General features: G+C 45.3%; 2 protein-coding genes across 4 annotated transcripts; one reads left to right on the top strand and one right to left on the bottom strand.

Annotated features, from left to right (window-relative positions):
• The first annotated feature begins 6,198 nt into the window (after positions 1 to 6,198).
• Positions 6,199 to 7,826, top strand: crhb (corticotropin releasing hormone b). The gene is made up of 2 exons (XM_063912151.1): positions 6,199 to 6,307; positions 7,158 to 7,826. The coding sequence occupies exon 2, from the start codon at positions 7,178 to 7,180 to the stop codon at positions 7,646 to 7,648; it is 471 nt and encodes a 156-aa protein (XP_063768221.1). The 5' UTR covers positions 6,199 to 6,307; positions 7,158 to 7,177; the 3' UTR covers positions 7,649 to 7,826.
• Positions 7,827 to 8,496: 670 nt separating this feature from the next.
• Positions 8,497 to 13,760, bottom strand: trim55b (tripartite motif containing 55b). Of its 3 annotated transcripts, none has more exons than XR_010168322.1 (8): positions 13,475 to 13,760; positions 12,624 to 12,793; positions 11,720 to 11,906; positions 11,458 to 11,553; positions 10,948 to 11,181; positions 10,845 to 10,867; positions 9,152 to 9,406; positions 8,497 to 8,922 (listed from the first exon to the last, which is right to left on the bottom strand). XR_010168322.1 is itself a non-coding variant. In XM_063912150.1 (8 exons), exons 1-8 carry the CDS (start codon positions 13,601 to 13,603, stop codon positions 8,825 to 8,827), a joined length of 1,059 nt encoding a protein of 352 aa, XP_063768220.1. In that variant the 5' UTR covers positions 13,604 to 13,760; the 3' UTR covers positions 8,497 to 8,824. The 3 variants fall into 3 exon arrangements, 2 of the variants coding, with proteins under 2 accessions (XP_063768220.1, XP_063768218.1); XM_063912150.1 differs by having other exon boundaries at positions 9,282 to 9,406; positions 11,720 to 11,903; XM_063912148.1 differs by having other exon boundaries at positions 9,282 to 9,406.
• Between the last annotated feature and the right edge of the window lie 194 nt (positions 13,761 to 13,954).

The raw sequence follows: 13,954 nt of genomic DNA on the forward strand, positions 1-13,954 counted from the left end.
GCGTCTCTCTTTAGTGTCCCCTGGTCTCCAGCTGTGTGCGTCTCTCTTTAGTGTCCACCTACATTTCATTTATGGGTGTGTAGCGGGGTTCTACTTCATACCTCCACAAACACAGGCATAGTCGGAGAAGTAGTGACGTTATTTTATTTTGCCGGTCTCCCAAAGTGAAAAACAACTATTTACAACAAAAAATGAAAATAGTGGAAAAAGACTGGAAACATAAATAGTTTACCCTGTACCACAAGTATTCACAACAAATGGAGTTCCTCATTAACTCTGACATATCATAACGCTTAAACCAACTCTCACTGGGCTTTACAGGTGCTACCTGCTCTGTAGCTTCCCCAGACTGAACCCCGTCCCAGGCCAAACCAGCCCCTTTTAACTGTATAGCCCCTCCCACTGGGCTTAACTTTCTCATACCACCAATAGTTTCATCTCGCAAGCGCGCGAGAATTCACTACTTAACCGGGAGAAATGGTGCGCCCCGTCTTGCCAGCCACTCCTGCCGGAAGAGGAGACGGACATTTCAAGTGTGGGAGGCATATGCACCACCGTCTCCTCTTCCGGCAGGAGTGGCTGGCAAGACGGGGCGCACCATTTCTCCCGGTTAAGTAGTGAATTCTCGCGCGCTTGCGAGATGAAACTATTGGTGGTATGAGAAAGTTAAGCCCAGTGGGAGGGGCTATACAGTTAAAAGGGGCTGGTTTGGCCTGGGACGGGGTTCAGTCTGGGGAAGCTACAGAGCAGGTAGCACCTGTAAAGCCCAGTGAGAGTTGGTTTAAGCGTTATGATATGTCAGAGTTAATGAGGAACTCCATTTGTTGTGAATACTTGTGGTACAGGGTAAACTATTTATGTTTCCAGTCTTTTTCCACTATTTTCATTTTTTGTTGTAAATAGTTGTTTTTCACTTTGGGAGACCGGCAAAATAAAATAACGTCACTACTTCTCCGACTATGCCTGTGTTTGTGGAGGTATGAAGTAGAACCCCGCTACATATGGTGTCAGGAGTGGGATGGCTAGTCGGGGAAAGACAAACCGCCTCCCAAAGCGGCGCACAGGATTGCGTTCCCAGCAGCGACCGCGGTATGAAGGAATAGCAACCGCCAATGCAGACCTGGCTTGGGAAACAGCTCTATCATCAGAGGACAACGAGGAGGAGGACGGGTTCTGGGTGCCTCCAGCAGCTCCTACGGCAGCAGCGACAGGTGGTCCAGGTGGAGAGCTACTGACATTGATGAGAGACTTTTTGGCAGGTCAGGAAAGAAGGGAGGAGGGTCTGTTGACAGAGCTCCGAGGTCTGAGGGCTTCTCTCCCGTTGACTGACCACCTGCCCCAACCTGCCACCCAGCCACCTCAAAATGTGGTCCAAGTGTCGCATACTCCCCACTTGCCAGTCACTGCTGAGACCTCAAGCACAGTGACGGCAAGTAGCCCAAGACTTTACCTACCAACACCGGCACCCAGGCGTATGCAGCAGTATACCCCACTCCTGACACCATATGTAGCGGGGTTCTACTTCATACCTCCACAAACACAGGCATAGTCGGAGAAGTAGTGACGTTATTTTATTTTGCCGGTCTCCCAAAGTGAAAAACAACTATTTACAACAAAAAATGAAAATAGTGGAAAAAGACTGGAAACATAAATAGTTTACCCTGTACCACAAGTATTCACAACAAATGGAGTTCCTCATTAACTCTGACATATCATAACGCTTAAACCAACTCTCACTGGGCTTTACAGGTGCTACCTGCTCTGTAGCTTCCCCAGACTGAACCCCGTCCCAGGCCAAACCAGCCCCTTTTAACTGTATAGCCCCTCCCACTGGGCTTAACTTTCTCATACCACCAATAGTTTCATCTCGCAAGCGCGCGAGAATTCACTACTTAACCGGGAGAAATGGTGCGCCCCGTCTTGCCAGCCACTCCTGCCGGAAGAGGAGACGGTGGTGCATATGCCTCCCACACTTGAAATGTCCGTCTAAAATCAGGTTTGTGTAAATGTATGCTTAAATGCAACGAGAACGGCCAAGTGTGCACCCATGGTCGCGCTACTAACACAGAGGAGAAAACAGTTATAATAGTGAGGTTTGTCAACCAAGCATGCAAGAACGGAAGGGAACAGGGAATGTGTGTGAATGTGAACGTGTATGTGTATGTGTGTGTGTATGCGCTGCAGCATGTGACAGAGCCGGTCAGTGACAGAGCCGCTCCGTCACAGGGTGCCTTTTAAAGCTCTTAAGGTCACCTTACAGAGCATAACAGTTTCCATATCTGCATCCTTTCTGAAGCTGTTCTCCTGATAAAATGTTGGGTGTGTTTGCACCTCCGTAAAAAAGCTGCAAAAAAAGTCAGATCTTAAACCCATAAGGCCAAATACCAAACAGACTGGTGACCTATCGCTGAACGCTTTACAGTCCTGGTACTTCAGTCCTTTTCCACTCCAATTCACTGTAAAAAACTAAATAAAATAACACTTTGCTCCATCCTGCTGCAGTAACATTCACTAGTCCTTTCTCTGAGTAACCTTTGGTAAACTCTGCAGCTGCTCGGGGAAGTTATTGAGGATTTTATAAAGATGAAACATTTTGAAAGGTTTACAGCTCACAGACAGACACGTTGATGCTTCCTCGAGACTTTGTGTTTCTAAATGAACATTACCGGATCCCTGTCTGAGACTCTCAGGAGAGCCGATCACATGTTGTCCCTGCAGAAGTGGTTTCCTGAGCTGACCCCGTTGAGATGAACAGGCGTTAAGAGTTAACACCTCCTCAGCTCCTCGTGATGCGTTCATATTGAAACAACAGCCTGCAGGGGAGTGGGGTGGGGGGGGGTTACTTCACACGTTCTCATGCAGCCTGCAAACATGGAAACCAGAGAGGAGCCTGGGAAACACAGCTGCCTCCCCATCAATCTTTCACGATGCACAATGCTGCAAAAAGTCGTTTTGATTTCCATCTCCAGGTTCCCAATCGTCCTGTCATTACCTCTGCCTCTCTTCCTGACACCAGATCTCCCTTCCCTCCTGCTCCTCGCTCCTGTGTTTTGATGAACTGATGGAGAGTGATTGCTGGTCGATCTCAACAAACTGCTTTGAATCAGAGTTAACGATGCAAAATCAGACTCACTTCTTCTGTAGATTAGAAAGTGGTTTTCCATCGCATCAGGCAGCAGGGACGTTGTTGAGTTCATTTATAACACGTCATGGCGTCGATGCTGAACCCGTATACTTTGCAGCTTTATTCAAAGAGCTTCAGAGGGTGTAGCATCGAGCTTCCTGACCTGAACGCTCTCTCTTAAGCTCGATAAACATCTCGGAAAGTCTGCAAATCTTCCATAATTTGTCTCATGGCTCACATACTGTTTCCTTTGCTCCCCAAGTCTGCAGGACAGACGCCTTCGCTCTCTCTCCTGACTGGTTCCTCATTTCCTCGTCATGCTTTGTTCCTGAACATAATTCCATGTTGTTTCTACATATTAAATATCATAGACACACAAAGATCTGGAGAAGGACTTCCCTCTCGGGTCTTGTGTAAGTCTCGGAGGGACGTCCTATAAGATGCTGAAGCATGCAAACTCAAAGGAGCTCCTCGTAAAGCGGCTGGGTTGCACACATTGTGATGCTGTAACGGTAAATCTTGCAGCTTTTTTCTGCAGTTCTGCACTAACTCTGCTGTTTGTCTGCCTTCCAGCAGAAAAAATACCCGACTCATTTCTTATGAATCTTGTCGAAAGGCATAGCATCGACTAAAGATGAATATAAACTGGATTTCCTGAAGTGAACGCCCCTCATGTGGGAACAACAACTCGAAAAGTCGCTGGAACTTTTGACAAGCGTTTCCTGGCTCACCTGAACCTGCATCCTCTGCTCTCCTCTGCAGAGTCCATGACGCTTCTACGTTAGCCTCCTCTTCCTGACTCGTGAAGGCAGAGGCCTTCGTCCTTCAAACGTCTTTATGAAATGCTGAAGCATGCGTCGAGACAAAATCCCGCAGCTGAAGACTACTCGTGAACATCTGAGACTGGTCAGCAGCTTCCTCTCTGCATAATGAATGAGTCTGTTTAGCCTCTTTTAATTATTCAAACACACCGGCTTCCCATAAGACAGCTTTTTGCCATCGGTGATAAAATCAGAAACTGTTGGAAGCTCTTTAAGAGGAAAGGCCGAGTGTTTTTATATCAGTGGACATAAAGCAGAAGCACAGCTGAGCTGCGTTTACTGCTACGCTGACCTCCTTTATAAAACAGGAAGTAAAACTCTGCAGGGGAACGCTGTCCAATTACCGAAGGGAGAAATTAGAAAGGCAAATGATCAATTAAGAGAGAGAGTGTTTCCATGGAGGGGGGACCAGTCTCTGAATGCTCTGAGATTTATTTCACTCCTGTTTTTGGCATTTCCCACCTGCAGACGGAGGTCAAACACAAAGGTCGTATTAGCATCCCGATGTCCCGGAGGACCGGTGAAGTTTTCCTTAACGAAGGGCTGACGCCGGGGTGACGTCGGAGGGTCTCTGCCCGCCGTGATCTGTTCAGGGACAGTGATTTGGAGGCGAGGTGACATGAGTTGACCAGCAGCAGTCACTCTCTCTTCCACGCTGTTTTCTATTTGTGTCAGGCAGCATGTGTTTCTCATGATGGGAGCTGACACCCAGCCCCGAGCAGCGGCAGCGCGGAGAGGAGGGCCGGTGTCACACCGCCGGGAAATTACACTCAACGGGAATGTTAGAAATATGGAAGAGAAGAAAAATACTACTTTAAATTTACACACTTCCTCCTCTTCTCCCTTTTATTTTACATGAGTGTGTGCCCATCTACTTTACCCTCAGCGTGTCTGGGTGAAATGCATTCACCTTTTGGGTTTAATGGCACGTTTTTCACCAGGTTTTGAAAGCTAACTCGCTCAGGTGCCAACTTTGACTTTGCCAAGTCCTGACCTTTTGCCATCACTTTCTACCTGTGAAAATGTGAAATGTCACCCCAAAATAAGCATTACTGATATTTAAACGTTTCTTTGCCTCTGCACAGATGTGTTTTTATCTTTAACGTCACATTTGTGTTAACAACCTGTATTATAACTGAGCAGGTGTCTTGAAAAGGCCTCCCTATGTTCAGTTTTGACCCCCTCTGTTAAAGCTATCATTTCACCGTGTTGCACGATATCTGAACTAAGTGAACTCTTTGTCTTTATCAGACAATTTAAAATTCCTTCATCCGAAGCTGGATTAATAAGCCCTCCATTTTGAACGCGTGGCACCCGCTGTGACGTACGTCTACGTGCAGCAGAAAGGAATCAGCGCTTATGCACGACACCTGAATGCAACGCAGGTCAGACAGGAAGCTGAGCCTGGTGCAATCTGCAGAAACTATCCATCGTTAAAAGTGAATAATAAAGAAAAGGGCAGCCAGTGTTTGTCAGGTCCAGTTAGATCAGTTTATTTATGGAGAGGGTGTCTTTGTGCAGCCCTGTGATGCATGATGCTGTACAGTGCAGACAGAGGGGTAGAGTTTACATAATCAGAGTGAAAGGTGCAGAATATAGACTATATAAGACAACTGTTGCAGAATGTCAGTGGATTAAACAACAGGAATTGACCCAACATATGGATTTATTCTTTGCAAACATTTTTATTTTATTTTCTTAATTTTATTTAAGTTTTTTGAACAACTATATATTTGCTCCTTCTTTAGAGAATGTTGTGTTTATGTTTGCACCCTAACACCCCAAAGCAAATCCTCTTTTTGTGTGTGAACTTATTTGGAATTAAACGTGTATAAATTCTGTTTCAGAAAGGGCTTTTGAGTGGATGCAGATTTATTTTAAGAAATAAGAGAAGCAGAAAGGGCAAAACTACATCATGCATGAAATATAAAACAATGATAGAGATCAAAGAGAGTTAGGAGTAAACCAAAAACGGATTAAAAAGCAGGAAGTCAGAAGTGAGGAATCTAATCAGGAATCGTGAGTCAGAAAACGGGGAAATAAAAATAATGCACTTTTCAGTATTTCCTTACAGTCCGGGAACCTCCTGTCGTTGTGTGAGGGTGCATCAGGTGGGGCACCTTTGTTGGCGTTCCATACAGAGGTATACGCGCGTGCACGCTCGCGCACGCTCCCATATGACTCATCTGAAGCAAAGCGTCCATTCACGTTTGAGCGCGCAGCCTCAGCCTCGGTATATAAACCCGTCCGGCTCCTGCTCCTCCAGTACCTATAGGCTTGTTCCGCAGAGAAGAGAAGGAGGGTGGCATCTCGCCAACGACCTGCAACCACCGAGGCTGTACTGGACCCTCTAAAGTTTAAGGTACGGACACAGTGCTTCTTATTTCTTTTGTCCCCTCTTCCTGTTTCTCGGCAGGGTTTCACTCAGTAAGCGGATTTTATTCTTGGTAAATGCAGCATGGAACAAACTGTATCCAATATTGAGCCAAAAATCTGTCTTTACGCGCAGATTTTCCACGGATTATTTCTTTCTATCACTTCTGTTTTGATAAAATAACACTTTATCCATCGTTTCGACACCGTGCCATTACTGTGGCTTTTTCCTGTGCACATTTTGGGTTTTAGTCACCAAGTGGATGTTGTTCAGGGTAAATGCAGCATGGAATAAACTGTTGAGGTTTATTAATTATTGAGCCAAAAACCTGTCTTTACGCGCAGATATTCCACCGATTATTTCTTTATATAAATCCTTCAAATTATAATTTACACTTGTATCCATTGGGCGTAAAGTCTGGGCAGGTTTTAACTCAGCATGGAATAAACTGTACCAACATTGAGCCACACATCTGTCTTTACGCGCAGATGTTCCGCATTTATCTATCTGTATGAATCACTTTTAAGAAAGCTGCAACACTTGTATCCATGGTTGCCACACCGTGCCACTGTGCCTTTTTCGTGCGTAAATTTAAGGCAGGGTTTTAGTCACCAAGTGGATTTTCTCTTGGTGTCTGCTCTGTATTCTCACACCTGTGTTAAACTAGGATTAAAATGTAAACTTCTTCATTACTGAGACAAACCCCTCCGTATACGTGAAAGTATTCCACATTTCTGGAGATGTTTTGTTTTACCTGCGTAAACTCCTCATTACGCAGCACATTTTATCCCACACATTGGATACACAATATTAACCAAGCCTGTGTTTCCCTCCCCAGATTCCTGTTGATATCCTGACATGAAGCTCAATTTACTTGGTACCACCGTGATTCTGCTAGTTGCTTTCTTACCGCGCTACGAATGTCGGGCTATTGAAAGTCCTGGCGGTGCCCTGCGCGTTCCCGCTCCCCAGACCCAGATCTCCCAGCAGCACCAGCAGTCTGGCCCCATCCTGGAGCGGCTCGGGGAGGAGTATTTCATCCGGCTGGGCAACGGGGACTCTAACTCTTTCCCTTCCATGTTCCCCTCCGGGTTCAGCAGAGCGCTGCAGCTCACGCGGCGCCTCTTGCAGGGGAAAGTTGGAAACATCAGGGCGCTCCTTGGAGAGGATGAGGAGTCCATGGAGAGGGGCAGGAGGTCTGAGGACCCGCCGATCTCCCTGGACCTGACCTTCCACCTGCTGCGGGAGATGATGGAGATGTCCAAGGCTGAGCAGATCGCGCAGCAGGCGCAAAACAACAGAAGAATGATGGAGCTGTTCGGGAAGTGAAGCGCGCCAAAGACCTCCTCCTCCTCCTCCTCCTCCTCCTCTTTCTGTCGCATCTCCACCATCAGTGCTGCTGTGTCACTCTTATTTAAAGCTTTAAACTGCGGAGCTAAACCGAGTTAATGTCACCTCTTCATGACTCCACTCTTTGTTTGTATTGATGAGATTTATGTTTGTTAATAAACTTCTGTGCAACCAGTCATTTTCTGTTGTGCAAGACAACGTCTTATATCTATATTTTAAATAAAAAAATTAAAAGCAATGCTTACACTTCTCTGTGGATATCCTTACATATAAACCCAGCTGCTAACAACAACAACAACAACAACAACAACAACAACAACAACAACAACAACTGTCTGTTTACAGAGCAACACATCACCTACTGATATTACAAATAATAATCTGGAGCCAAACCCTGGGTTAGCACCGTGCCCGCACACACACACACACACACACACACACACACACACACACACACACACACACACACACACACACACACACACACACACACACACACACACACACACACACACACACACACACACACACACAAAAGCTGCATCAAAAGAATAAAAGGTTTCTCAGCTAAATCCTCATTACACCAGTGAGTGTGTGTGTGTGTGTGTGTGTGTGTGTGTGTGTGTGTGTGTGTGTGTGTGTGTGTGTGTGTGTGTGTGTGTGTGTGTGTGTGTGTGAGTGTGAGTGTGTGCGTGTGTCTGCAGGTACCTCCCGACAGCTCGGGGGGTCTTCCTCACCTCTGACTCACCTGTGCTAACATTACCTGCTGTAGTCCACACCACACACTCTGTAATCCCAGTTTAACCAGTTTGATTTAAGGAAACCAGTCTGTGTGCACAGCTTTAATGAGACATAACATACTATCCATCACGTGCTGTACTATCAAGCGAGGGACACACACCTGTGCACCTGAGACTAAAGGCTGGAGAAGATGTTGAAATGTCACAGTGATAAAGTTTCATCAGTCATAAAAAAGTATACGAGCGGGGGTGGGGTGGGGGTGGGTGGGGGCGGGGGGGGCTAATGAAGCAGCCGAAGGTCAGAGACACACGTGGGTTAAAGCAGAGAAACTGATCCGATAGCCTCTCCCTCAGAGCCTGGAGACTCCTGGAGACACCTGGAGACACCTGCAGATCATCTGCTGTCGGGTGTTGTTCAGGTGGAGGCCGATTGCTGCTGAAGGGGAGTCGTCACTGCACCCCCCGCTTCCTCACCTTCTCCTTCCTCTTCATCCTCGTCCTCGTCTTCGTCGTCTGAGGGGAGAGATAAGAGATGATTAGCAGACTGATTGGTTGTGTTTAATGCTGATGTTTCAAAGGATCCTCTCTGATGAATATCTTTGAGGAGGAACTCTGATTTAAAGGTGTGCATTCATCCAGTGATGTAGATGTGTCGCTGCAGCTTTACACCCTCTGTCTGAAACCAGAGTTACTGATTGGTCAGCCTCTTAGAGATGTCCCGCCCACTTAGCCTATCACGTACAATGTGTTGGAGCGCGAGTATTCCATAGTGATGTCACAGTGTTCCGGTGTCAGAACCTTCAGGACCCGCTACAGCAGAGGGAGAACCCAAGAGAGCAGAACAGGGTCTGTTAGAGATGTCGGACCCTCACCCTGCAGGAAGTCCAGGCTCTTCAGCGCCCGGCCCTCCTTCGTGAACTCCACGCTGAAGTGGTCCATGTTCTCGTAGCCACGCTCCACTTTGTCCAGGTGAGCCGTGCTGCAAGCGTCTGTGAGCCTGGGGTGGGGGGGGAGGGGGACAGGTAGATCAGAGTACAGTACGGAGCCCCTACAGGTGTTCAGGGGGGTGTTATATATATCACCAGTTTGTGATCAGGAGTTATTCCTGGAAGTCTCAGATCATTATGGGATGCTTTTCACAGAGCAGGTGTTGAGGAGAGTCACACACATTGTTTCTGAGACCTCAGGGAGGGGCTGGAGGGGGGACGTGCAGAGACTCATCACTCAGTTTAATCTGCAACTGGTTTCACAATAGATTAATCTGAGTTATTTTTAGATAAAGAAAGTTAAACAAACTGCAGTTTCTCAAATGGGAAAGCTTTTGTTGCAGACTTAATATCAATGAACTGTCATTCAATGAATCAATGAATCAATGAATCAATGAATCAATGAATCAATTAAGGTCAACAGTCATTCCAGCCCCTGTGAATATTCATGTTATTGTTGTTGTTGTTGTTGTTATTGTTATTGTTGTTATTATTGTTGTTGTTGTTGTTATTATTGTTGTTGTTATTATTATTGTTGTTATTATTATTGTTGTTGTATTATTATTGTTGTTGTTATTATTGTTGTTATTATTGTTGTTGTGTTGTTATTGTTATTGTTGTTATTATTATTGTTGTTATTATTATTATTGTTGTATTATTATTGTTGTTATTATTATTGTTGTTGTTGTTATTATTGTTGTTATTATTGTTGTTGTTGTTGTTATTATTATTATTGTTATTATTATTGTTGTTATTATTGTTGTTGTTATTATTGTTGTTATTATTATTGTTGTTATTATTGTTGTTATTGTTGTTATTGTGTTATTATTATTATTGTTGTTGTTATTATTGTTGTTGTTATTATTGTTGTTATTATTATTGTTGTTATTATTGTTGTTGTATTATTGTTGTGTTATTATGTTGTTATTATTATTGTTGTTATTATTGTTGTTGTTATTGTTGTTATTATTATATTGTTGTTATTGTTGTATTATTATTGTTATTATTGTTGTGTATTGTTGTTATTATTGTTGTTATTATTATTGTTGTATTATTGTTGTTGTTATTGTTATTATTATTGTTGTTATTATTGTTGTTATTATTGTTGTTATTATTGTTATTATATTGTTGTTGTTATGTTATTATTATTGTTGTTATTATTATTGTTGTTGTTATTATTGTTGTTGTTATTATTGTTGTTATTATTGTTGTTGTTGTTGTTGTTATTGTTGTTATTAATGACTGATGTTGTTGTTAGTGTTGTGAATGATTTGTCTCATGTATTATCGTTGTTGACAATAAGGGGGTTCATCTGAAGGGGTTTGTCCTAATTGGATATCGCTTTTATTTCAAAGCAGATGAGGAAGAAGTGTTCGGAGTGTGTTCATCATAGTTATCATCATGTACTTCCTGTTCCTCCGTGTCTCGCCTCATAAAGACTGTACTCACTTCTTGAGCAGCGGCTTGGTGTTCTGTGGGAGAGAGCAGAAACACAGACTCATCACACTGATCCCAGCCTCCACGTCTCTCTGCAGGTGTGTCCTCCTCTCACCTGCAGGAACAGAGCCATCTCCGGCTCCTCCATGGTCTGGATGCCCTGCTCCACCATCTTGCAGCTCTCCTCCAGGTGGTCTCCGTACTTCTTGTTGAGTCCTCGGATGTAGTTCAGTTTCTCCTCCTGCTCCACCGTCACCTTCTGACTCATCTCCCGCTTCTTCCCCTCCAGCACCGAGTACAGCAGGTCAAACTTCTCACACACCAGGGTCTTCTGCCGCCGGCCGTTCTCCTGCAGACAGAGAGTCACACACACACACACACACACACACACACACACACACACACACACACACACACACACACACACACACACACACACACACACACACACACACACACACACACACACACACACACTGAGTGCATGCAGGAGAGACAGCTGGATGAAGAGAGGAAGGACTTTTCCTGACACATGAAAGAAGGTGCAGTTGATGCATGAGTGTGTCTGCAGGTGTGTGTAGAGCTCCGTCCTGCAGTGTGAGTGATGCAGCAGTGTGTGTCTGACCTCTATGGCCCGGCAGGCCTCCTCCAGCTGACTGACGATGCCCTGCATCCGGTCGTTGTTCCCCACCATCATCGCTATCCCGTCACTCAGCTCTGACTGGGAGCAGGGAACAGCAAACACAGAGGAGAGAGAGAGAAGTTGAACTGGAGAGTTCCCAGTAAAAGGAGGGTTATTCTGCATGATATAATAAAGTTATTCCTCATGCATGCTACAGACTCTTGCACACGTCCCACTGCTTCCCTCTCAGGAGTTCTGCTCTGACCTTCTTGGTCTGGTAGATGCTGGAGATGGGCGCCACCTCGCAGTCCTTGTGCGCCCCGAACACCTTGCACATGGAGCAGGTGGGCACGCCGTGCGTCATGCAGTAGATGTTGATCTTCTCCTCCTCGTGCACATCACACATGGGCGACTCCTCCTTCCTCTCGGTGGCCGGCGTGCTGCTGCTGCTGCTGCAGAGGGAACAGCTGATTGATGTGACATGTGATGTCAGGCTGATAATGTCACAGGTACACAGAGCAGCAGGTTATTGAGCATCCATCAGAGCTCTGATCAATAGGTCGCTGAAACCCTGAGCCGTGTGCAGGTAAGGCTACAGGTGTATGATGGATTTATGAATAACTGACTCTCTTCACCCCATACCAATGACTCAGGGTTGATTCTCCAGATCCATGTGGACATCCAATCAGAGTAGATACTCAATGTGGTCAATCAAATCCATATATTCCTCAGGGTGCATCCTTTGGGCTCCTCACGCTACTGTTGGGTTGCCTTGTACATATGGAGGGTGATTTAAGTTGGGGCTTTATTGTGAAAGGTCAACACAGAAGTGAGTATCCCTTCTTTTTTGAAACTACACACCGTTTTAATTTTAACAACCAAAATATGACATATTAAAAGGAAGGGATGCCAAGCGGCTTCAAACAAACACAAAACAGTGTAAATGTGATGCAAAACAATAACAAGCTGTCCTAAAATATCTCTAAAGGATGCAGAACGTCAATATGACATTAAAAAAAGCACAGAATCGTCCTTTGAATCTGTGTTTCTGGTTCTGAGGAGGCTGAGGGCACTGGGTCATGAACCCGTGTCCTGCAGGTAATCCAGACCCTGACCCTGTGTGTGTTCGAGTCAGCAGTCTCTGTGTGTCCCCTCCCCCCTCTCTTCACCTGCTGGTCTCCTGCTTGAACATGTCGATGATATTCTCCACCAGCAGGTTCCTCTGCAGCCCGTAGACCCCGTGCCGGTCCAGAACCACCTCATGTCTGCAGGACGGGCAGCGGAACCGGCCACCCGACGCCAGAGAGCCGCCTCGGGTCGGGAGGTACGGGTTCGATGCCTGCAGACACACACACACACACACACACACACACACACACACACACACACACACACACACACACACACACACACACACACACACACACACACACACACACACACACACACACACACTGATTCATTTAGAGACTGACATTTATTATTCAACCAAATATATTTACGTGTATTTATTGTCTCATTCTTCACTGGAACATCTCTTCCAATCTGCTGCTGTTGTTCTACTTTCTGATCTTTCTGATTATGCTGGAATATTACGATCTTAAGTTAAATGTCATCAGGTAAAATAAGACACATAACAAACACAATGACAGAATAATGTAACCTCTCAGAAAAGGTGAGAAATCAAAATGAATTGGACAATAATAAACCTTTTGTTAACATCTCCAATCTTTTACGATTAGCAGCTTTTTAAGTGGTTCTGATAATGACATGAAGACTGCTTATAAACACAGCCTTCCCTTTTCAGTTGTGACACAGAAACCTCAGATGTTCAGTCTAAATCTTTCTGATTATATGAGCGTTTTGTCAGAGTGAGTGCTTCGGCCTTTCAACACAGAGTCACAAACCGTCCCAGCTCCTCCGGACACTGGGCGATAGTCAGAGACTATCATACACAACAAACCAGTGAAGTATAGATGATATTCTGATTAATATTAGAGATTAAATGTGGTGTTTTTACCGTGAAAACGTCGTTGGCACACTTCCTGCAGAGGTTGTGTTGGCAGGGCAGGATCACCACCGGCTTGGTGAACATCTCCAGACAGATGGGGCAGATCAGCTGCTTCTCCAGGTTCTCCATGGCATTCATGTCTGAAACCAGCAGGTTAAACGTTGCTTTAACTAAAGTAAACTAACTGTAACTAACCTCAACTAACCCAAACTAACCAAAGGAGCTAACACAGATAGTGAGGCTGCAGAGGCCTGCTGCCGCTCGCTGTGTCACGTCTGTTTTTAGAAACCCTCTGCTGCGGTGTCACAGGAGACATTTTTACCCTGCCCATATATACACTGTGCAGCTGCCCCCCACACACACACACACACACTGCTGCAGAGAGGGGGATTCAGCGGGGGAGGGGGAGATTATCAGAGTCAGAAAACTGTGTTTATCCACAGGTTGGTTGGGTTTTTTGGTTCATTAAAGAACACAATGAATTAAAGG

This window comes from Eleginops maclovinus, chromosome 21 (assembly GCF_036324505.1).
Source record: "Eleginops maclovinus isolate JMC-PN-2008 ecotype Puerto Natales chromosome 21, JC_Emac_rtc_rv5, whole genome shotgun sequence".
NCBI classification, from domain to species: Eukaryota; Metazoa; Chordata; class Actinopteri; order Perciformes; family Eleginopidae; genus Eleginops; species Eleginops maclovinus.